The 23,923-nt window shown below is 57.4% G+C and overlaps 1 protein-coding gene across 9 annotated transcripts in view; it reads left to right on the top strand.

The window, feature by feature from the left end:
- Positions 1-8,532: 8,532 nt before the first annotated feature.
- NRXN2 (neurexin 2) overlaps positions 8,533-23,923 on the top strand; it is a 100,296-nt gene continuing 84,905 nt past the window's right edge. For all 9 annotated transcript variants that reach the window (XM_043581585.1, XM_043581589.1, XM_043581590.1 and 6 more), the window contains exons 1-2: positions 8,533-9,268; positions 23,009-23,026. In XM_043581585.1, the coding sequence (XP_043437520.1) occupies positions 8,533-9,268; positions 23,009-23,026 (754 nt within the window). The remainder of the gene's footprint in view (positions 9,269-23,008; positions 23,027-23,923) is intronic.

Here is a 23,923-nt window from a genome sequence, read left to right as displayed (position 1 = left end):
GAAAGAGAGAAGTGGAGAGGCAAGGAGCAGGGGCCAGGCCAAGGGCTTCATACCGGGGGGCACCACTGAGGACCAGGCTTTCCTGGGGGATGGGAGCCAAGGGGAGAGGAGGTTATTGGGAGGGAGCAGAGGGGAAGGTGCCAAGGTGCTTGAGGCAGAGATGGGTCCGTGCTGGGGGGAGAGCCGGGAAAGATGGGGGGCCTGAGGGAGAGGAGCGGAAGCTTGCGGGGGAAGGTTGGGGGCGACGGAGAGGGAGACTTGGAAATCAGTAGGAGGGGGCTGTGCTGGGGTGGGAATGCGCTGGGGGCGGCGACAGGGTTATGGTCAGAGAGTGCTGCAGGGAGAGGCAGCTGCAGGGCCCTGGGCCGGCTCCCCCACCCCCAGAGAGGAGGGGACCATTTCTCCTGTCCCAGCCTCTCCCCTAGCTGAAGGAGCCATCTGCCCTGGGTTCTTTGGGCTGGGTATGAGCCCTTGAACCCTTGATGGGGCCCTTGGAGGCAAAATTGGCTTTTCGGGGGCTCTTGTCTTCTTTACTCTCAACCCCCACCTGAGTCCTGGGCGAAGGCATTCGGTGCCTCAGTGAACAAGTGAGGGCTGGGGCTGGGAGGGGCTTGTTTCGTGGTGCCTGGAGGTGAAGGGGGTGGTTGTCCAGGCCCGGAGGGATGAATCTTAGGGGGGTAGGTCTTGGCTGTCCAGTCCTCTCGACTGCCTTGGGGGTTTCCTCACACCCCTGGTTTTGTATGTGCTGGGGGTGGGCTGGGGTGGGCGAGCTCCTGCCCCTCCCTCTGTCCACCTGCCTCGTGCCTGGGTATTCCTTTTGGGGGACTTCAGGGCTCTGTGTTCTCTCTCTTCTGCCAGAGAAGTAGCAAGAGAGAAAGGAGACAGAAGGAAGAAAGAGTGGAGGGAGGTCTGTTGGTCTGTTAAGCGCGAGGCCTCCTGTCCTGTGGGTGCTTTGGCCACTACTGTCCCTAACTCCTCGTGCCTCCGGGGACGCCTCCAGGGATGCTGGCATCTGAGGGTGGGGGCGAAGGGTCTAGCTGGGGGTTCCTTCATTCCTGCTGGAGGAAGTGTGCTCAGACCCACCCTGTCCTCAGATCCACGGGGGTGGGCGGGACTGACCCACAGGCAGAGGCCAGTGGCCACCGGGTGCCTGAGGAGTTCTCTCCAGGAGCCAGGGTCCGGTTCCGGCTTCTTGGCTTGGGCTGAATCCACACTATGGGTGCCTGGGAGGAGGGGGCTGGGCTCTGCAGGGGCTGTTAAGGGCCTCTCTTCCCTCCAGCCCTCAGTCTCTGCCCAGGTCCAGTTGCTCCCCCCTGCCCGCCCTTGCCAGTGACACAGACACCTTGACACCGATGCATACACTCGGCGGCACCCACCCATACACACACCTACACAGGCACACACCTGCGTACACAATACACCTCCTGGCGGCACGCCGCCTACACTCCCCCGCCCAGAGAGGCTGCCACCTCGCTGCCTGCCTCAGAGACCTCCCCCAGGTGCCCTGCTCTCGTGAACACGACACACGCATGGCCCCTCCGTGCCCCCAGAGCCCCGGCACTGCACTGTCAGCCCTCACCCTCAAACGCACACACACGCACACACGCATCCCCCCCATCCACTCGTTCGCCTCCCCAGGTTTCCACGGTCACGTCGGCACACCTGCGCTCCTCCGTGCATGCAGCCCTGGGACACCCCTTCCTGGACACCCCCTGCCCCAGTACGCATCGTTAAGTGCCATGTTAGCACGTTGCCTCGGGTCTTTGTGTGTGTGTGTGCGCACCAACACACACACACACACACACTTGCTAACACCCGTTTATGCCCTGGCTCCCCCCACCTCCCCGAAGCTTCTCCCTACCTTTCACTCGCCCCTGCTCACTCCCATATCTTTGTACCCTGAGAAAGCACCCCCCCCACACACACACCCCAGGGCCTCCCAGCTCTCCTGGCCACGACCACCATCCTTCCTGGTCGGTCAGCTACACCTGGCCTTGCCCAGAAGCTCCCATTTCTAGGTGCCCCCACTCCCCAGCACTAATCCTCACACTCAGGGCCTTCCCCCTGCCTGATGCTGGAACCACGCTGTCCATTCATTCCCAGCTCCGAGCCCAGCCCCCAGGGGGACGCCCGACCATGTGTCTCACACGCCACCTACCCTGCTGTTCCATCTGTCGGGGCGGCTCCCCACCCGGTCCCATCCACACCGGCAGGCCTGCGGGGCTCGGAGATTCACTCGACAGATAAGCCAGCATATGCATGGCACCTTGTCATTTACAAAGCCTTCTTGCTGCCATCGTGGGGGCACCACAGGGGCTCAGCTCTGTCCCTCGGTGAGCGTCGGTCTCCTCATCTGTAAGATGGGGGTCCTCATGCCTATCTCACGGGGTTCTCGCGAGGCCCGGATGACCGGAAGAGTAGCAACTGGTCAGTAGGGGTGTTGTGCTCCTACTGTGAGCCTGGCTCTGGGCTAAGCGCTCTGGACTTCGTGGATTTGTCAGGAACGTAGCAGTTCTTTGGCAAACGGCAGCTGTTCGCATCACGAGCATATAACCTTCCACACGCACGTGCACACACCTGCCACGGATACCTTTAGCAACACCCCCAGGGACCTCGTGCTTACTCACAAGCCTCAACCCACCCCGGGCGGTGTCCCCCAGGTGTGCACAGCACGGGGATGGACAGAGGGGTGAGCTCCCCGCTCCCACTGCCTGCCCCCAAGCTCCTGGCACCTGTGCCCCAGCCCCCACTTTGCCGAGTCATTCAGTTGTATACCTCAGTCCCCAGCCCACCCAACGCCTCAGCCCCACACACCAGGCAACAGCCTCGTCATGCACACCTCCAGCTGCCCAGCCCTTCTCTCCACGCACAGAGACCTGCTCAGGGGGTCCCCGTGCACACACCCCTCGCTTCCAGCCTGTGCTGCTATGGGACTCCTCTGGTCTTCAGACTTTCTCCCATCTTCCTCGGCAGGAGGAGGTTTGCAGCAGCACCGGGGAGGGTCCAGGGGGCAGAATTTGAGTCCCAGCTCTGTCACTTCCAAGCTCTGTGACCTTGGGGGAGGGCCCTTTTCCCCTCTGAGTGTGTTGCCTCATCTGCAAAAGGGGGCAGTGATCAGACCTGCCCTGACCATTTCCCTCGCCCGGCCCTGGTGGAATCCAGGGAAACATGGGACACGTGGAGTTTTGTAAATTGCAAGGTGCCAAGATGAGGAGTTTGAAACGTGAGCATTAAGGCAACGTACTTTCGTCTCTGTTAGACGCTGTCCTAAAGTGCTTTACATATATTAGCAATGCTAGTATTGCCTCTGTTTTCTACCTAAGGAAACTGAGGCCCAGAGAGGCTAAATAATCTGCCCAAAGACACACTGCTAGGAAGAGGGAGAGGTGGCATTTGAACCCAGGCTCCAGAGTTAGTGCCTCCGATCACTGTCTTGTTTTTGCCCACTGCTAAGGTGTGGCCGGATGCGGGCATGCTCTGAGTCTTTCCAAAAAAGTCATCAGGGCTGGCAGGAGGGAGCAGAGAAGGGAGGTCAACCCACCAATCCTGCCCGAGGTTTTAGGGAGGCCCTCCAAAAGCCCCACCGATTGAAAGGGACCTTAGGGCTCAAGTAGTTTGATGTCCCCTCCCATGTGATTCAAGAGCCCCCTCCTGAGCTCCACTGAGCAGCAGTCACCCGCCTCGGCTCACACACCTCCACAGAAGGGGGACTCACCCCCCCCACCCCCCCGAGGCAGCCTACTCCGCTGTTGGATGCTTTAAATTGCCAGCAAGTTTCTCTTTAGCTCGAGCCAAAATCTCCCTCCCCGCAACACGCACTTCTCCCACCTGTCCACGGGCTGCCTTCTGGGGCCACCAGAATGTGTGTAAACCCAGCTCTTCCTCCCTGGCGCCTGGGGGAGGCCCCTGCTGTCACACTCCCAGCTGGCATGAGAGAGAGCTGGCGTGAGGGGAAGAGAGCCAGAGGGAGGCTGGCATTCCCAAGGCTGGAGGTGTGCGTGTGCGTGTGCGCGTGTATGGTATAGATGTGGCTGGAGATGGGGTGGGTGGATGCTGGGAGAGGGCCCCTGGCCAGGGGCTCTGCCGGCGTGGCGGCATGGACCATCTCTTCCCCTGAAGTTTGTGTCCATTTGCTTAGTTGGCACTGGCGGTGTGGGGAGGGCTGAGGCTTTGGGTCAGGTGGAAGGCCCAGGTCCTGAACAGTGGGTACAGTGGGAAGCATCTAGAATGGAAGGCCAGCGACCTTCGTTTTAGTCTTGCTCTGCTGTGTGGCCCTGGGTCAGTCACTGCCGCTCTCTGGGACTCAGTTTCCACCTCGGAAAAGGCGAGAAGGATGACCCTCCAAGAGCTCTGAGGCCTGGGTTTTCCAGCCCCGGGGGCAGATGGAGTCTGGGGTGTCTGCGAAGGGCAGTGGCCCCTGTGGAGGCCAGATCAGAGAAAGGTGGGCTCCGAGCTCACCGCGTCCCTGTGGCCTGTGCACAGTGCAAGGGGGGAGGGAGGCAGTAGACGCTGGAGCCAGCAACGTCTTACCTACACTCACTTGGGCCAATGAATTAATCAGTCTAAGCTTAGTCTGGGGCGATGAGAGCAAGTCCCCAAACTGTAGGTGAAATGAGACAGTGCGCGTGTGTGGTGGTCCGGCCAGGTGCCTGGTGCACGGCGCGGAGCCCAGAAGTTGTAGCCCGCACGCCACGGTGGCACTGGCCTGGCCTGGCCTGGCCGCGGAAGGTGAGAAGGAGGCTGTCAGCCTAGAATGACCTAGGAAAAGCCTGTGGGAGAGCGTTCAGTGGGCAAGAGAGTAGGCCAGGGGCCTGATCCCCTCCCCCTCCAGCTCCCATCCCCACTGGCTCAAGGCTGCAGAGTCCTTCTGTGGGTTGGGGGCGCTAGGGAGCTGACTGGGGGCAGAGTCCCACATGACATGGGAGAGGTCAGGTCCCCAGAGGAACAGTGGCCCCGGGCCCAGCAGTGGCTGGCAGTGTGCGCTGAGTCAGTCAAGGACGGGATATCCCGAGGCCGCTCTGGCCCGTGTCCCTGCGCCGGCCAGTGGGCGCTGGAGAAGAAGAGTGGGTCTTGGGGAGCCAGTGCCTGGTCTGTGGGTGCAGGGGGCTTCCAGTGCACTGCATGGGCCTAGGGGAGGGGCCAGTGCCTCGCACAACTCCAGGGGCCACCATTTACTTGATGTAGTTGTGCACGGCCAGCCCTGGCCCATGGCTAGGAGATCTGAGTCTGGAGAGCCGTGTACCAGGAGTGGAGGAAGGTTTGCAGGATTCCCCCTGCATCGAGGGAGGAAGGGTGGGTTGGAGGCTGGGTCAGCAGAAGCTGGAACTGCAGGGTGGGGTGGAAGGGACCCAGGCGTCCACTTAGCACGCATTCCTCTTGGGGCCATCTCTGTCTCACAAGCCTGAAGCTGCTCCCAGGGTCTCTGGGTCCCTGGAGAGAGGACCCAGGGAGGGCTGGGGCTTCCTCCTGGCCAGCCCTGCAGCCCCTGTGCCCCGGCGCTGAGCCAGCCTGGCCTGTGCTGCAGAGCTGTGGGCTGTGGGGAGAATGAGTAATGAGTCTTGAGGGGCCCTGGTTCCCAGACCCTGCCCTCGCCCCTCCCTGGAGACACCGCACAAACCCAGCCTCTGCCCCCACCGCGGGCTCACAGGCGCTGTATCTGCTCCCTTCCCACACTCTCCTTGCACATCTTGGCACACACAGCCGCTCTCTCTCACTCGCTTTGCCCCCCTCCCCCCCCAACTGGCCTCCGGGACCCAGGCGTCTGCCTCCCAGCCCTCTGGAGGCCTCCTCACCAACCTTCACTCTATCTGTCCTCTGCCAACTTCCGGAACAAGGGGGACCTTGCCCCTAGGCTTTCTCAGCAAGAAGCCCCCTGCCAGCTCCCTAGAGGGTGGGGGATTGTGAGCATGGCAGGGGGATTGGGTTGGGGGTGGGGCAGGGGAACTAATCCCCTCCCTCTCCCGAGCTGAGGGGTGAGAGTGGACAGCCTGCACGAAATCCTATTCCCTCTGCTAGTGGAAATCGATAGCTAATTAATTCCCTCCCCAAAATGTGTCCGGAGGTGGGGGTGGGGGTTGGGGGGAGGCGGAGAGAGACTGAGACCCCAGCAGGGGAGGGAGGAAGGACGTCACTTTTCTGCCCTTCAGGCCTGTGCCTCCGCTGGGGGCCTCCCTGCCCCTTCTGGAGAAAAGGGGGAGTTTGGCCTTTCCCTCCCCCAAGCCTGAGGGTCCCCCTCCTCTGCCCTGGGCTGGGGGCGCATGTTTGTGGGGGTAAGGGCGTCAATCAGGCTGGGAGCAGGTGCTGCATTTAATTTGATTGGCTAATTAGCCCGCGCATGTTAATTATCTCCATTACCCAATGAGGAGAGGCAGTGGCAAAGCTATATATAACCCGGACAGTGTTTGGAGGGAGAGGGGGCTGTCTGCCTGAATCGTCTTCTGTCCCCTGCTTGGGAAGGGGCAGTGAGGTGGGAAACTTGAGTCCCCACTGAAGCCCGTAGGACTGGGGGGTGGTGGGGGTGGGTGGGTAGGGCAACAGTCAGAAGAAGCCAGACAGAAGGATCTGAGAACTGGGCTTTGAGGGTCTCTTGGAGATAGCTCCCCAAACCCTACCCCTGGTCTCCTGGGACCTTCTCTGCCCCCTCTTCCTTTGGCACACATGTCACTCCGACCATCCCTGCCCTCCGATGACCCTCTGCTCATTCCCCTGCTATGGATTTTTAGGGGGCCCCTAGCTTTCTCTCTCTCCCTTCGTACCCTTGCTCCCATGTAGCAAGGAACCACACCCACCCAACCTTCTCCTGCCCCACTCTCCTCTCCTTTTGGTTCCCACTGCTCTGAGTGAGACCTGTGGCTACCCCACCCCTTGTCTCCTTTGTGGAAGGCTGCAGTCTGACACATGTGGATCTAAGTCCCAATTCCCGCTGACAGGCTGTGTGACCTTGGGCAAGTCCCTAGACTTCCCTATGTACGCTTCCCCAGTGGTCAATGGGAATAGTGGGACTTCTCAGAGTGATTAAGTAAAATGCCATTGGTAAAAATGCCCAGCCTCCAGGGCCTTGACAAATGCTGTTTGGATTTGGAATTTAATTTTCTCTAGCTTCTCTCTCCTTTTCTCCCCATCAGGCCACCTTTCTCTTCCATTCCTCTTCTGTCTCTGTCACTTTTCGTGCCATTCCTCTCCTCAGCCTTCAATCTTTCCCTGTCCCTTCCGAAACTTTGGCCCTCCCTGCTTCTCTCCCAGGCTTCACCCCACCTCCTTCCCTTCCTCCCTCCCCAAAATAAAATCAATGCAATATTCAGGAGGGTTGTTGGATATAAATAATTACGACTCGGAGTTTAACGAGATGCAAATTCCCCTCCCCGGTGTGGGGTATAAATTGCTCTCTGACAGCCCGTTACAAGGGTAATCATTTCAGAAAGGCAATTTTATGTAAATGAGCCTGCCTGCCTCCTGGTGGCTCCCCCAGCCGTGGATGGGGAGGGGGTGGAACCCAGGGGTGAAGAGAACCCAGGTATTGGGCCAGGCCCGAGGCTGAGGACTGGGAACTGGGGCTTGAGGGGACAGACAGACATTTAGGTTTGTGGGCTGGTGAGCAGTGGGGTTGGGGCCCAGGAAGGGGTGGAGTGTTGTGCGGGGGGAATCGGGGACGTGGAATCAGATGCTTGTACCCTTGTGTGGATGGAGAGGGCTTGGGGCCTGGATGTTCGGGTCACAGCTGGCTTCTCTCCCTTGCCCCCTTCTCAGCCAGGTTACCCAATGATCCCATTGACGAACTGGCATTTAATTAATCCCAATGAATTATTTAGCAACTTCATCATCCAGCATCAGGAGCTGATGAGACAGAGCCGCGACTGGCTGGCGGTGGGAACACCACACAGAGGTTGGGTGACTCAGAGAGGAAGGGCCTGGGGTCACCAGCTGACGGAGGGTCTCCAGGCCTCACCCACACCCACAGGAACTGGCCCTGGTCGTGACTAGAGAGGGGTGTAAGGGCGGCTGCACTGGGCTCCTATGAACTTTAAGATGCTACTACCCACCCGCCCACATCTCAAATTAATAATTACCCTAATGAGTGCAAGTGTTGGGCCCCCAGTTCTACTATCTATGGTGGTCTCTCTTGTTCTGGGACCCTCTTCAGGTCAGGGCCGACCCCTCAAGTCCTAAAGGGAAACCATTGGGTGCCTGCCGGTGTGATGGGGGGAGTCACGACCCTTGATCCCTTCCTTAACCCTTTCCCCTCCTCCGAACCCCTCCTTAACCCTTTTCTCTCTGTTTCCCCGCAGGCATCCCTCCCCCGTCTTTCGTCGGAGCCCGCAGCGGGGGAGGGGCGCCTCCACCGCCGCTTCCGCCCAGGGAAGCCGGTACCTGGGCCTCTGCGCCTCGCCCCGCGGCCGGGCCCATGGCACTGTGAGCCGGCGAGGGAGCCCCGCTCGGCGCGGGGGGCGCCCGGCCCCCTCCCCGCCCCATGCGCCCGCGGCTCTGAAGCCTGAGCGGGGCCGGGGGCCGGGCGGGGCCGGGGCCGCCGGAGGCATGGCGGCCGGGAGCCCGTGGCGGCCGCCGTCGCCGCCGCCGCTGCTGCTGCTGTTGCTGCTGCTGACGCTGGCGGCGGGCGCGGGCGGCCTGGAGTTCGGCGGCGGCCCCGGGCAGTGGGCTCGCTACGCGCGCTGGGCCGGCGCGGCGAGCAGCGGCGAGCTCAGCTTCAGCCTGCGCACCAACGCCACGCGCGCGCTGCTGCTCTACCTGGACGACGGTGGCGACTGCGACTTCCTGGAGCTGCTGCTGGTGGACGGGCGCCTGCGGCTGCGCTTCACGCTCTCGTGCGCCGAGCCGGCCACGCTGCAGCTGGACACGCCGGTGGCCGACGACCGCTGGCACATGGTGCTGCTGACCCGCGACGCGCGCCGCACGGCGCTGGCGGTGGACGGCGAGGCCCGCGCCGCCGAGGTGCGCTCCAAGCGGCGTGAGATGCAGGTGGCCAGCGACCTGTTCGTGGGCGGCATCCCGCCCGACGTGCGCCTCTCGGCGCTCACCCTCAGCACCGTCAAGTACGAGCCGCCCTTCCGCGGCCTCCTGGCCAACCTGAAGCTGGGCGAGCGGCCTCCCGCGCTCCTGGGCAGCCAGGGCCTGCGCGGCGCCGCCGCGGACCCACTGTGCGCGCCTGCGCGCAACCCCTGTGCCAATGGCGGTCTCTGCACGGTGCTGGCCCCCGGCGAGGTGGGCTGCGACTGCAGCCACACGGGCTTCGGCGGCAAGTTCTGCAGCGAAGGTGAGCAGGGGGGTGGCTGCTGCTGGGCGCCGGGGGGAGGGGGGGTGTGTGTGGGGGTGCCCGGGAGCGAGGGGCCGCCTGCGCGCCTGTCCTGGGGTCGTGCGGCCGGGGGGGGGGTGGCGCCTGCTGCCGGCGGGCGCGAGGGCGTGTGGGAGTGTGTACCTGCACGCGAGGGTCGTGAGGCGTGCCCTTGTGAGCGGCGGTGAGGACACCTGTCCCAAGGAGAGGGAGCGTGTGGCTAGCCAGTGACCCGTGTGGGCGTGGCCAGTGCGGGCCTTGGGGCCACCTGTGGGTAGGGCTGTGTGGTCTGGTCCTGTAAGGGGCTGGCGAGAGGATGAGGGTCCGGCCCTTGGGGGGCCTGTGGGGCGGGTGGGTGAGGGAGTGTGTGCCCTTGATCTGTGTGGGCGGGGTCTTGTGCGCGGGGACTGCGGGGGGACTCAAGGTCTGGGGCCTGGGGCGGAGTCCCGAACTAGGCCCGTGTGGCCCGCGAGGCTAGGCGGGGTGCCGGGCCCGGAGGGTGAGAGGCCGGCCCGAGGCGGGGCGGGGCGTGAAGGGCGGTGGGTGGGGCCTGTGTGGGCGGGGCCTGCGAGGCGGGGGCGCGGCGGGCCCTGGCGCTCTCGGCAGCAGGTGCTCCCGGCAGAAGCCGGTGAGTGTTTGCGAGTGAAGATCTGGGAGCGCGGCGGGTGAGGCCGGGGCGGGACCGGAGGATGAGGGCCTGGGAGTGGGGAGAAGGGAACGCCAGCGCTGCGGCGGCAGGTGAGGGAGAGTGGGGATGGCGAGGTTGTGACTGGAAAGGGAGCTTTGGGGAGGGAGAGCTTTCACCAGCGCCCCAGCTGCGAGAGGCGGAGCTGAGTGATGTGAGGGGCCAGGGACTCTGCGGGCTGTGGTTCAGGAGGATGGGGAAAGGGGGACTGGAAGGCATCCGTGGTACTTTGGCTGGCGAGGGCGTGGGGGAGACGGTCCCCATCAGTTTGGGGGCGGGGGTGGCCGTGTCTTTCGGCCCTGGTCGGTGGCCGCAGGTATGCTTTCCCCAGCCGCAGACCCCTAGAAGCTGTGGGCCACCTAGCAGCTGTGTGTGTCTGATCCCCTCCCCACCCCTCCACCCCTGCCCAGCCGTAGAGTCTTTTGCGGAGCGTGTGCGGGTGCATGCGTGTGCCCACAAACTGGTGCAGCTCTGGGGGTGGGTGTGCTCCTGGCTGCCGGCGTGTGGACAGCCACCCCAGGAGCTGAGTCTGCAGGTGTGGCCCTGGGTTTGGGATGCACAGTATTTTGACTGCGTATCTGTCTCTGTGGTAGAGGGATCCATGAGGAAAGCGTTTGGATTGCTTTTGTGGGGTTATTTGTACCAAGCGGCGGGACGTATCTTCAGGAACTGTGTGTATGAAGTCACCTGACACCTTCTCACCTTTCCTCCCAGGAGTTCCGGTGCTCCCTAAACTGTGATCGTGTGTGTCTGTGTGTGTTTGCCAGCACGCAGAGGCTGCGAGTCTGGCAGTGTGTATATTCCGTGCAGATGGTCTGCTTGACTAGTAGTGTTTACAGATAGGAGTCCAGTGCCTAGGAGAGTGAATAGTACACACGCGTAACGCGTGTGCTCAGGCGTAGATACCCGTGTGCGTGTGTTTTAATGCAAGACCTCAGAGACACTGGAACTCCGTAAGGAATCTTTCTTTCCATGACTTTGAATTTGATTCTCTGGTCTCTATGACCTTTCCCCTCCGAGCCTTTCTAAGAAAAACAGGACGGTGGTATCTGGGTGGCTCCGTCGGTTGAGTGTCTGAGTCTTCATCTCGGCTCAGGTCATGATCCCAGAGTTTTGGGATCGAGCCCAGCCTCGGGCTCTGTGCTGAGCGTGGAGCCTCCTGAAGATTCTCTCTCCCCGGCCCTCTCCGCCCTCCCTCTCTCTCTCAAATAAATAAATACATAAATAAAAAGAAAATGGGATGAGCCACCCCTCCAACTTGATGGAAGGGGAATTTGAGTTAGAGAGAGGTTACAGTAGCCCATCTCACGGGCAGAACTGGGCCCGAGCATATGAAATATGCAGCCAGAGGCACACTGGCTCAGTCAGAGCCCTTGTGTCCATTCCCTGAAGGGATTTATTGGCCAGAGGCTCCTAGTGAGTCACACAAGGTGTGTGCTTCCGAATGTGGGCTGTGCGGGTGTGTGGCAGAGATGTGTTGGCGTCCGTGTGTGTGGGAGGGACAGGTGTGTGTATCACGGGGGCGTGTTGGATGTGTTTGGGGTGAATGTTCGCATTAGCTGTGTTGGAGCTGGGAGATGGCTGTGTATCTGACCCATTGTGTGTGTGTGTGTGTGTGTGTGTGTGTGTGTGTGCGTGCGCATGGGGTAGCTGTTGTGGTTTGTGATCGTGGTGGTGCTTTGTCTGTATTCCTTGCACCTAATATAGTGCCAGGCACTTAGTGGGTGTTTGATAAAAATTTGTGGAATGAATTAAGAGACATTAATAAGCATTTGAGAGAATCAAGTCTTGGGTGAGGCTGTATGTGTATATGAAAATCTGTCCGCCGATATTTTCAGATATATGTTGGGGGTTGGCACGGGGTTGTATGCACTGATTGTGTCTGGAGATGACAGGTCCAGTGACAGCCCTACTGATTGGCCTTCCTCTCCCCACCCTGTGACCTCATTCCCTCTCCTTACATTTGTTCCTATTTCCTGGGCAGCTTTTGCGATATCCTGTGCTCATTAGACTTCTTCTAGAACATTCTCATCCAGCCAGGATGAGAATTCCATCTCATTTCCCATTCCAGGAAAGGAATGCACTCCCACCCCTGGGTATTGGGGTTGAGGACGAAGGCTTTGAGGGGAATATCTCCTCATCTCTGAGATAGATCTCAGGGCCAGGGTCCCCACGTTTCCCCAGAAGTTCTAGTTATTTCATTATTAAAAATTTTTTTAAATGTTTATTTATTTATGAGAGAGATGGAGACAGAGCACGAGCAGGAGAGGGGCAGAGAGAGAGGGAGACACAGAATCTGAAGCAGGCTCCAGGCTCTGAGCTGTCAGCACAGAGCCTGATGCAGGGCTCGAACCCATGACCTGCGAGATCATGACCTGAATTGAAGTTGGACGCTTAATCGACTGAGCCACCCAGGTGACCTCCAGTCATTGCATCATTATCTGCTTTGAGTGATTCTCAACTTTTTTGAGATTGTAGGCGTTTTTAAAAAAAGTTTATTTATTTTGAGAGAGAGAGAGAGAGAGAGAGAGAACATATGCGTGCATGCAGGGGGTGGGGCAAAGAGAGAGGAGAAACAGAATCCCAAGTAGGGTCTGTGCTGTCAGTGCAGAGCCTGATGTGGGGCTCGAACCCACGAACCGTGAGATCATAACCTGGGCCGAAACCAAGAGTCTGATGCTTAACTGACTGAGCCACCCAGGCGCCCCAAGATCGTGGGCATTTTTAAAGGTCAGTCATTCGCAGTGCCCTTTCCAAATAGTAGTTATTTTTGTATCTGTTTGCTGTGAGAATAGATGGCTCAAAGCTACTATGAATTCAGGAAAGCTTTTAGATGACTTTGATGTTATGTTTGCCATTGTGGTTAATCAAATATACCTTAGAAAATTTTTTTTAGCTTTATATGCAAGACATATCAACCTGCCTTCAGTACTTGGTGTGCATATGGATCTGTGGGTCCTTTGGAATCTCCCGCTGCCTTCCTGGGTCTGGGCTTACCCATTGACTGAGAACTTCCCTGTTAGGATATCTGTTTGTTTGGTTTTTTTTTTATAGTTTATTTATTTCTTTTTGAGAGAGACAGAGACAGCATGAGCAGAGCAGAGGAGGGGCAGAGAGAGAGAGAGAGAGAGAGAGAGAGAGAGAGAGAGAGAGAGAATCCCCAGCAGGCTCGCACTGTCAGCACAGAGCCCTCGGCGGGGCTCGAGCTCACCAAAGCGAGATCTTGACCTGAGCCGAAACCAAGAGTCAGACGCTTAACTGACTGAGCCACCCAGGGGACCCTCACGTGCGTGTTTCCTAAGTTTGTTGGTGATTCAATTCAACAAGTAGTTATTGAGGCCTCCTTCGTGACGGGCCATGTATTGAGGGCTGAAGGGGAGCCAGAAATGAATAAGACACTGCTCTGGGAGTTGACTGTTTAATTGGGGAAACAGATTAAAAAAAAAAAAAAAGGCAGTCCAGTCTGTGGTTAAGAGCACAGATTCTGCAGCCAGACTGCCTGGGCAGTGACCTTGGACTTCAGCTCTCTCCACCCTGGTTTCCTTTTCTGGAAAATGGGGTTAATAACAGTACCTACCTTACAGAGTTGTTATGGGAACTAAATCAGCTAATTCACGTAAAATGCTTAGAATAGCGTCTGGCTCATAGAAGATGCTCAATAAACAACGGCAAAAGAACAACACAAAATTGTGTGGTACGTGCCCAAAGAGATGCAGCTAGGCAGTGCAGCTTAGTGATTAAACCCCAGACTCCTGAGGCTCAGAAGGGGGTTCAAATCTGACTTCTGCCCTCACTGGGCCCGTGACAGCAGGTGGGTGCCTCACGTGCGGACTAATTTGTCCTTGTGTGTAAGTGGGGCTAAGCGTGCCTGTCTCACAGGTCTGTTGTAGAAGTTAAAGGAATACCTGATACACGACTAGAAGGTACTACTATCACAAGCAGAGTGCCCTTGGGGTTTTTAGGAAGGGGATAGTTTACAAGTTGGAGGGTGGTGATCAGTAATAAGACGCGTGCTGTTGAAGACTGACCTTGAACACGGATGAAGAAGGTTGGGTTGAGGAGGCCCCCATGTGCAGGCCCTGGCAACAACTAAGGCGTGGAAGGGAGGGATGTGTACATCATGGCCATTGAGGGGCGCCAAGAATATAAGGCAAATAGTGGAATCGAAAGCAGGGGGATCAGGGGCACCTGGGTGGCTCGGGTGGTTAAGCGTCCGACTCTTGATTTCAGCTGAGCTCATGATCTCACGGTTCGTGAGTTCGAGCCTGCATCTGACTGTCAGTGCAGAGCCTTCTTGGGATTCTCTCTCTCCCCTCTCTGCCCCTACCCTGTTGCCCTCTCTCTCAAAATAAATAAGCTTAGGGGCGCCTGGGTGGCGCAGTCGGTTAAGCGTCCGACTTCAGCCAGGTCACGATCTCGCGGTCCGGGAGTTCGAGCCCCGCGTCGGGCTCTGGGCTGACGGCTCAGAGCCTGGAGCCTGTTTCCGATTCTGTGTCTCCCTCTCTCTCTGCCCCTCCCCCGTTCATGCTCTGTCTCTCTCTGTCCCAAAAATAAATAAACGTTGAAAAAAAAATTTTTTTAAAAAATAAGCTTAAAATAAAATAAATAAAATAAAATAAATAACATAAAATAAAGCGGGAGAAGTAGGTTGAAGCCAGGTCTTGGAGTTTTGACTTAAATCATTCAGCCAACATTTACTGGAGGCTGTGTACGGGGTATCGGCAAATGAAGCCACAAAAGAATTTTTTTTAAAAATTTTTTTTTTCAACATTTATTTATTTTTTGGGACAGAGAGAGACAAAGCATGAACGGGGGAGGGGCAGAGAGAGAGGGAGACACAAAATCGGAAGCAGGTTCCAGGCTCTGAGCCGTCAGCCCAGAGCCCGACGCGGGGCTCGAACTCCCGGACCGCGAGATCGTGACCTGGCTGAAGTCGGACGCTTAACCGACTGCGCCACCCAGGCGCCCCAAAAGAATTTTGAGCAGATAGAGGAATCAGCAGAGCTCTATATCAGAAGCTGGGAGTGTAGAAGGATTTTGGGGGGCAGAGTTAGGCAGTGGAGAAATCGGTCGGGAGATAGAAAAAGAAAGTTGGGAGAGACTTGGGTGGTCGAAAGAGATCTTGAGGCCCTGGACCTAGCTTGTCTTGGGGAGTGGCGGGGGAGGGTGGCGGTACTTGGGAGCTGTCGCTGGAATCTTTAGGACTCTGCCTCTTGCGGGGCAGGGAGGAGTCAGAGGTGATGAGGTTTCAGGTTTGCTGCGGTGGAAGGAGGTAGAGGGGTGAAAGGAAAGGGGAAGCCGGGGGGGCGGGGGTGGGGAGCAGCGTTGGGCCGCAGATCATGCACGTGTTGAGCTGCGTTGCCCCTCAGTGTTCTTAGACGGAGGCATCCAGGCTGCCGGAAATGTGGAGACCAGAGCTTTGAGCCGGAGGCAGGGCTGCGGAGGGAGACCCTGGCACCATGGGCGTGTGTGGAGAGAGAGAGTATTTGAAGCTCTGGAATCAGAGGAGGTGGCCAAGGAGAAGGTGACGAGACTTCAGAGGAGCCCACAGTTGGGAGGTGGAGGGAGGGGAGTGGCCGCAGACACAGCCAAGGAGCAGTTGGAACAAAAAGAAACCGAATCGCACAGTCAAGGGGGCAGAGCCCGGGGCCTCACAGCTGGTGAGCGTTTGCTAGGTGTCTGGAATGCCTTAGGTCATTTTCACTCCTTGTGGCCGCCGCTGGAAAATCTGAATCCTGCTGCCCCCCACCTTTGTCCATTCTGCCTCAGACTCAGGCAGCGGGTGAGCTGTGTCCGTGAATTACTTGCCTTTGGTTTATTGGGGTATTTAGCGACCGTGTTTCATCAGAAACCAGCAACCCCCCAAATTCTTCAGGTCACAGCTCCTCCCGTAAGCCAGGATGTGATGAGGGCATTACTGTATTTGTCAGCCAGCTGTCCCCGCACTGAGAAATCGATCGGTTACATGTCAGTCTCCCGGAGCCCTGGGGGAGGAACTCACCCTGGGAAGTGGAGCGTTATCCCACTTAAAATACACAACTCACCAACAATGAAAGAGCATCCCGGATGGAAATCTTTCGGAGATATACATTGCACACCCCTCTGCCTCACTAAGCATAATATTTGGAGAGTGATTTCACCTTTTCCGGATGACTCAGGGTGTCGTGATTCCCCTCAGGTGTTGCCTCGCACTGTCACACAGTGGTTCGTTCCTTCGTTGAGGTTTGTCCCTGCCTGAAATGACGCCTGGCTGCTGTACTTTGGATTTCTTATATTAGCTCTTGCTGATTTTTCCACCTCCGCCCTTACGAGGAGTTGTCAAGGAGCAGCCCACAACCATCTCTCTTTCCCTCTCTCTCTCTGTCTCTTTCTCTCTCTCTCCTCTCTGTCTCTCCGTTTGCGAACTTGGAAAATCAGCATTCCCAAGCGTGTTAGGCTTGTGTGTCACCACCAGTAAGTGGATTCTGGGTAAGGTCCGAGGGGCTCTCCTGTGCGAAAATAACAGTCTTTCAGGCATCACTGTTAAGGATGTTCGTTTCGGCCGCTCAGAACTTTTTCTTTTCGTGTGTTCCAGTCTTCATCACTGTCCTTGATTATGAACCTGCTGGGATCTCGAGTTCGTGTTAGGCAATACCACGCATGCCCTCTGGTGGGGTGGGTAAGCCCCGTGTGTGTGAAAGGTGACTACTTGAGGTCACGTGATGTGGGATCACCTCTGATTCCCAGGGTCCTGACAGTTTCTGCTGTAGAGACGGCTCCAGGCTCGAGAGAGTAGTGCAGGGAGTGAGTGGCATAAGAGCCCAGAGAGAAGACACATACTCACAAGGAAAGCCTCCAATGGCAGAGTGGCTAAGAGCGAGGGCTGCCCCGGGGGTTGAATCTGGCTTTGCTACTTGCTGTGTGTGTCAGCTTGGACCATTTACTTAATCACATTGTTCTTCAATGTCCTACTCTGTAAAATGGAGGCTATAATGTTGCTGTAAGGACTAAATGAGTTACACGGAAATCCTTTACAACGCGCCAGGCACTATTCTAAATGATCGGTATGTGTTACCGTGATTATTAACCCTGGTGGTCAGAGAAGGCTGCAAGGAGGAGGCGGGACTTGGCGAGATCTTGAAGGCGGACTGAGTGAGATTCGTGGAGGTGGAAAGGCGAGGGCAAGGGCTTTCTCTCCAGGTGAACAGCCTGAATGAGGAGTCTAGGAGATGAGTCGTGGGGCAGGGTGGGTCGGGGCGGATGAGGAGACCAGGATTGCTGTGCTTCGAGGGAGTTAAGATCAGAAACTGTAGATTAAAGTCGGCATCTAAAAAGTCTTGACTTCCAGCCAAGGATGTGGCCCATTGGAAGTATTTGTTTTTTAATTTTCTTTAACCTTTATTTATTTTTGAAAGACAGAGAGACAGAACATGAGTGGGGGAGGAACAGAGTAAGAGGGAAACACAGAATCCGAAACAGGCTCCAGGCTCCGATCTGTCAGCACAGAGCCCGACGCAGGGCTCGAACCCACGAACTGTAAGATCATGACCTGAGCTGGAGTCGGACGCTCAACCAGCTGAGCCACCCAGGCGCCCCCTGCCCCCCATTGGCAGTATGAAAGCCAGACAGATGTGGGTTCAGATTTTGGGTCTGTTCCTCACCAGCAGTGTGCCTACTGGGCAAGTTTCTTCCACCTTCTAAGCCTCAGTTTCCCCAATCTCTACAAGAGTAGAAACAGTGTGCCCTGCTGAGGTGGCGACGGTGAGGAAGTGAAACAATGCATGGAAAGAGCCAGGAACACTTGAAGTACTCGGTATGTGAGAAGTGTTTTGATTATTCATTCAACAAACATAGGCATGCCTTTTTCTGAGCCAGGAACTGTGCACACAGCTGGAGGTAGAGATGAATGAGACGTTGTCCTTGCTCTTGGATGTTACACAGTCCAGTCAGGAAGCAGACATGGAAACGGGATCGCAAAGGAGATACAATAAGTGAAATGATAACACAATGTGCATATTGAAAGCTGGCACAAAGGCGGGGTGGCCAGGGGCGCCTGGGGGGCTCAGTCGGTTAAGCGTCTGACTCTCGGTTTCGGCTCAGGTCGTGATCTCACAGTTCGTGTGTTGGAGCCCCGCATCCCGCTCCCCGCCCCCTATCCCCCCCAGCGCAGAGCCTGCTTGGAATTCTCTTTCTCCTCTCTGCCCCTCCCCCCCACCTCCCACTCCCCCTCTTTGTGTGCTCTCTCTCTCTCTCTCTCTCTCTCTCAACGTAAATCAACTTAAAAATTTTTTTAAAAGGGGCGCCTGGGTGGCTCAGTCAGTTAAGCATCCAACTTCAGCTCAGGTTATGATCTTGGGGTTGGTGGGTTCAAGCCCCACCTCGGGCTCTCCGCTGTCAGCATGGAGCTGGCTTTAGATTCTCTGCCCCTCCTCCGCTCACACGCACTTCCTCTCTCTGTGTCTCAAAAATAAACACTTAAAAAAATTAAGAAGAGGGTGGCAAAAAAAAAAAAAAAAAAAAAAAAAGAGGCGTGGCTAGCCTTGACTGGAAGGTCAGTTGGGACCAGAAACAGAGGTGTAACTGACCTGGTCTTAGAACAAGAGTTGGCTTTCTCAGGCAGCTGAGGGTGACAGGAGTGGGGATAGAGAACGGCGTTTCAAGCCGAGGGAACGGTATGTGCAGAAATGTGGCACATTAGGGACATGGACGGCCGTGGGTGGGGCTGGAGCCCGGACTGCGCAGGAAAGGAGGTGGGAGGGAGGCATGGCCCAACTTTGCATGTACTTTCCTGAGAAGACTGGGCTGTTTCCTGGAGGCATTAGGAAGCCTTGCAGGTTTTTTTATTTTTTATGTTTTTTAATGTTTATTTATTTTTGAGAGGGGGTGGAGAGAGAGAGAGAGAGAGAAACACCAACGGGAGAGGGGCAGAGAGAGGGGGAGACACAGAATCGGAAGCAGGCTCCAGGCTCTGGGCTGACAGCCCAGAGCCCGACGCGGGGCTCGCACTCACAAGCGGTGAGATCATGACCTGAGCCGAAGTCAGACACTTCACCGACTGAGTCACCCAGGCGCCCCAGCCTCGGAGGGTTTTAAGCAGGGTTGTGACTTGGTTGGACCACTGTGGTTTGCGGACTATGAATTGTAGGGGAAAAGACTGGCTGTAGGGGGCGATCATTTAAGAGGCTTGTTAATGTTCCGAGGGGAGGCTCTGAGGGGGGGGGGGGGGGTCTGGACTTGGGGGTGTAGGGGGGATGGAGGGATGAAAAACACTTCTAAGGTTTTATTTATTTAATTTATTTTTTTTTTTTAACGTTTATTTATCTTTGAGACAGAGAGAGACAGAGCACGAACAGGGGAGGGGCAGAGAGAGAGGGAGACACAGAATCCGAAACAGGCTCCAAGCTGTCAGCACAGAGCCTGATGTGGGGCTCAATCTCACGAACTGTGAGATCACGGCCTGAGCTGAAGTCGGACGCTTAACCAACCGAGCCACCCAGGCGCCCCCTTCTAAGGTTTTAGAAGGTGGAAGGGACAGGACCGGGCGATTGGTATGACAAAAGGGCGAGGCTGATTTCTGGGTGCCTACCTCGATCAGGGAGACCAACCAGGGGGAGGCTCCGTTGCAGGAAACCAGGGGTGAAGGGTGAGGGCGTGGGCTATGATGACCTAGGAGCACAGTGATCAAAGCCAAAGGTGATTTTGTGCTGCGGGGCGTGCTTCCCTTTCTGCCCACAGGAGTAGGTACTACAATCAAGCTCCTGAGATCGCTGTGGGGCTGATGTGTGAGATGCATGTTGAGGGTCATGGGCACTTGGGCACTTAGCTAACTAACGGCGTCTCGAGCCTGGCAGAGCGGGGGGGCACATGCTGGGTGCTCAAGGAGTGTTGGCTGAAGGCAGTGCCTTTGCCAGGTGCAGGGGAACGGGCACTTTGTGGCGGGGGTGGAGACAGGCGTGGCTCTGGCGCTTGGAGGTCGGGGAGCTGTCTGAGTCACCTCTGAGCAGACAGATGGGGACGCCGATCTGGCATCCAGGGAAGAGGCGCAATCTGCAAACACAGGTTTGGGAGTCCTTAAGCCACGGAAGCGAGCTCTGGCCAAGGAGGGCAGGGGGCAGGGAGGAGCATGGAGGGCGCAGGACTGAGCCTGGAGGGGTCCGTGATGGCAGGCAAGGGACACAGGTGAATCAGCAGATAGCAAAGAGCAGCAGAGCTGGAGAGGTCAGTGGGTCTCTCGGAAGCCAGGAGAGGGAAGACGTGGGCGGCCAGCAGGCCAAGCTTGGTCGCCGCACCTTCCGGAGCCTGGCACGACGACCCACGTTTGCGGCAGGTGGGAATACTCTTTGAAATACCAGCCATGTTGGAGTCTCTCGAAATCACCGGGCCTCCTTGTTTGTACGGGTGCTGGGGAGACACTGGCACTGACTGACCAGGGCCTTAACCCACGGGTTCCAAGGGGATCCAGGGGTTGTCCCGGGGGCCCCTCTCTAGCCCAGCACCACCCCCTGCCATAAATGCGATGTGTTGCAGTTTATGTAAGAAAATCGTGGTATACACAGCCATTGGGGGATGCCGCTGGCAGGTAAAAAAAGGTCTGTGTCTGTGACCCACGTAGATACGTAAAGGCGTATGTGTGTGTGTGTGGGTTTAGCAGATGGAGAGAGGCGGGTCGACAGACAGGAAAAGAGAGAGCTGTGCTCATCACCGGGCATGAGTCTTTAGCCAGCGGAGGAGTGTGGGGTGCAGTGGTGGTGCACGCATCTAATATTAGGTATTAGATCACCGTGTGGGTATTGATTCTGCGTTCAGCCTGTGTGTGTATATTATGGAGGGGGTAGAAGGTCTGATAATCGACAGTGTGTGTGTGTTTCTGGAGTATGGCTAACCCCCTAAGAACGAATGAGCAAATAACACAAAATGATGCCGGAGGGAGGAGACCGCATGTGCGCGCGGGCGTGGGTGTGCACCGAACGGCTGTTGGTGTGTTTGCGTGCGTGTCTTGGGGCCTACATGCATGTGTGCATGTGTGTGTTTCCCTGCTGGGTCTGTATTTTTTTCATTAAAAGATGTTTATTTTATTATTATTATTTTTTAGTGTTTATTTATTATTGAGAGACAGAGCATGAGCAGGGGAGGGACAGAGAGAGGGCGAGATGCAGAATCCGAAGCAGGCTCCAGGCTCCGAGCCGTCAGCACAGAGCCCGACGCGGGGCTCGAACTCAGGAACCGCAAGATCATGACCCGAGCCGAAGTCGGACGCTTAACCGACTGAGCCACCCAGGCGCCCCTCCCCCCCGCAAAAATGTTTATTTTTTTTATTTTTTATTTTTTTTTTAAATTTTTTTTTTTTCAACGTTTATTTATTTTTGGGACAGAAAGAGACAGAGCATGAACGGGGGAGGGGCAGAGAGAGAGGGAGACAACAGAATCAGAAACAGGCTCCAGGCTCTGAGCCATCAGCCCAGAGCCTGACGCGGGGCTCGAACTCACGGACCGCAAGATCGTGACCTGGCTGAAGTCGGACGCTTAACCGACTGCGCCACCCAGGCGCCCCAAAAATGTTTATTTTTAAAAGAGAGAGTGGGGCGCCTGGGTGGCTCAGTTGGTTGAGCGGCCGACTTCGGCTCAGGTCATGATCTCGCGGTCTGTGAGTTCGAGCCCCGCGTCGGGCTCTGTGCTGACGGCTCGGAGCCTGGAGCCTGTTTCAGATTCTGTGTCTCCCTCTCTCTGACCCTCCCCCGTTCACGCTCTGTCTCTCTGTCTCAAAAATAAATAAACGTTAAAAAAAATTAAAAAAAAAAAAAAGAGAGAGAGAGAGACAGACTGTGAGCGGGGGAGGGGCAGAGAGAGAGGGAGACACAGAATCCCAAGCAGGCTCCAGGCTCTGAGCTGTCAGCACAGAGGCCGACGCGGGGCTCGAACTCACGAACCGCGAGATCGTGACCTGAGCCGAAGTCGGAGCTCAACCGACTGAGCCCCCCAGGCGCCCCTGGGTCTGTATGTTCGTAGGTTGTGCAGATTCTCTTCCCACCTGCGGCTTCAGTAGGTGGGCCCTGAGAAATGTCTGGAGACGGGGCTGGGGGTGGGGCACAGCCCCCCACAGAGCAGGCCAGAGCCCCGCCTACTCAAGGAGTTGCAGCCTAATTGGAGGAACTGCATCTCCCCTCTCCCCCTTCTACCCTCTCTTGACCCATTTGGTGCACTTCAGGGCCAGGCCCAGGCAGACCCCTAATAAGGTGAGGGCTGGCTACCCAAAGGCCCGCTGCAATGGGACCCCGTCCCACCCCTGAAGTGGCCCATCCAGCCCCGGGGGGCACTTCACTTCACCCAGCTGTTTTTCCTAGAATCACAGAACCCGAGCCACAGGGGCCGCAGAAACGACGTGGTCCATGTCTGTCGTGTTTACGGAAGAGGGACCGGTAGTAGCTCAGGGAGGTTAAGTGACTGGAGTCACACAGCCCTTGGAGGCCGAACTGTGTTTTGTGACTGCGTGTGGGTGACTGTTCTCCCCCGGGGTGGGTGGCGGGGTGGTGGTTGGGTCTGGGTGTGCAAAGGCCTCGAGGGTGAGTTGCGTGAGAGATTATATGCGTCTCTGGATCGCTAAGCACCTATGTGTGTCAGTGTGTCACCGAGTGTGAGCGTGTCCCCATCTGTCTCTGAGCCACAGTGGAAGGCAGGGGAGGAGCTGTGCCTGGGAGAGTCAAGACTGCCTGACTGCTGCGCCTGGTTCTGCCTCTGATTCTCCATGTGACCTTGAGCGCTCATTTCCCTGCCCCGGGCCTCAGTTTCCTGAAATGCACCATGAGACGTGGGTCCTCCTGGACCGTGTGACCCTGTGTGTGAGGCACTGACTCCGGGAACAGCTCTGTCTCTATGTCGTCCCTAGCAGAGCCTTCCGGCGTGGGTGACTTGTGTCAGGGCCTCGGGGAGGGACGGCGGGGCACCGGGACCTTGAACTCATCCCTCCCCTTGAGACCCCGTCCTCGGCACCCTCACTAACTAGCCTTCCCTTTTTCTCTCTCTCTCTGCCTCACCCTTTCCTGACCCTCGCTGGCTTACAGAGGAGCACCCCATGGAAGGTGAGTGATGCTTTCTGGTCACTGGGGTGGCGGATCGATCCCCGTGCGGGCTTGTGCCAGGGTGTGTCGTTGGCCACCTGCGGGCTCCCTCTCCTGCCCATGGTTGGGGCCCCTTGGGGAAGGATGTCTGGGTGTCCTCTCGGCTCCCTCAGCCCCGCCCCTTGCCTGTTCCCTCTTTATTGCTTTGCTGGGGAGAACGGCCGGGCAGAGGGCAGGCCCTTCCACTCCCAGTCTTCGGGGCCAGGCTGCGACTGGCGATTCTTCTTAGGGAGGAGACTGGAGGAGTGAGAAGTGAGTGAGGGGGCACCCTTTTGCCCAGCCCCGCTGAGGAGGCTTAAGAGGGCCATGCAGCCGGGGGGCCGGGGGTGGGGGGGCGGTGCTCACGTACATACAGTCTGCTCTGGGCTCTGAAGAATGCAGGCAGGGGCGGGGGCCCGGGTCCCCGGGGCAGCAGGTGTAGGTGGGTGGCAGCTTCTCTGCCCTGATTGACACTGGGGCAGGCCCCTGGCCCCTGCCCCACGGGGCCGGTAGGTAGGGGCGGTCTGCTTCTTCCTTCAGCCCAGGCCGAGGGCAAGGGCAAGGGCAAGGGCCGGAGTGTGCCTCTCTTCGGAGTCCCTCTGTCCATTCTTTCCCTGTCTTTTGTTTTGCCTTCTCTCTCTCTCTCTCTCTCTCTCTCTCTCTCTCTCTCTCTGGTTTCTATATTTACTTTCCTTTTTCACTAGGGCTCTGTCCCTGGACTTCTTTCTTTGGCTCTGCCGGTCCCCAGGCTCTCTCTGGGCTCCTGTCATTCTCTGAACCCTCCCCTCTTGCTGTGGTTTTCCCTGGCCCTTTCCCGCCTCGGGGGTGGACTAGATCAGCGAGAGGGGAAGATCACGTGGGATGGGGGGCAGGGGCGCG

Source organism: Prionailurus bengalensis, chromosome D1 (genome assembly GCF_016509475.1).
Source record: "Prionailurus bengalensis isolate Pbe53 chromosome D1, Fcat_Pben_1.1_paternal_pri, whole genome shotgun sequence".
Classification (NCBI taxonomy): Eukaryota; Metazoa; Chordata; class Mammalia; order Carnivora; family Felidae; genus Prionailurus; species Prionailurus bengalensis.
The sequence above is the reverse complement of the archived record's forward strand: the minus strand, read 5'-3'. Positions and strand labels throughout refer to the sequence as shown.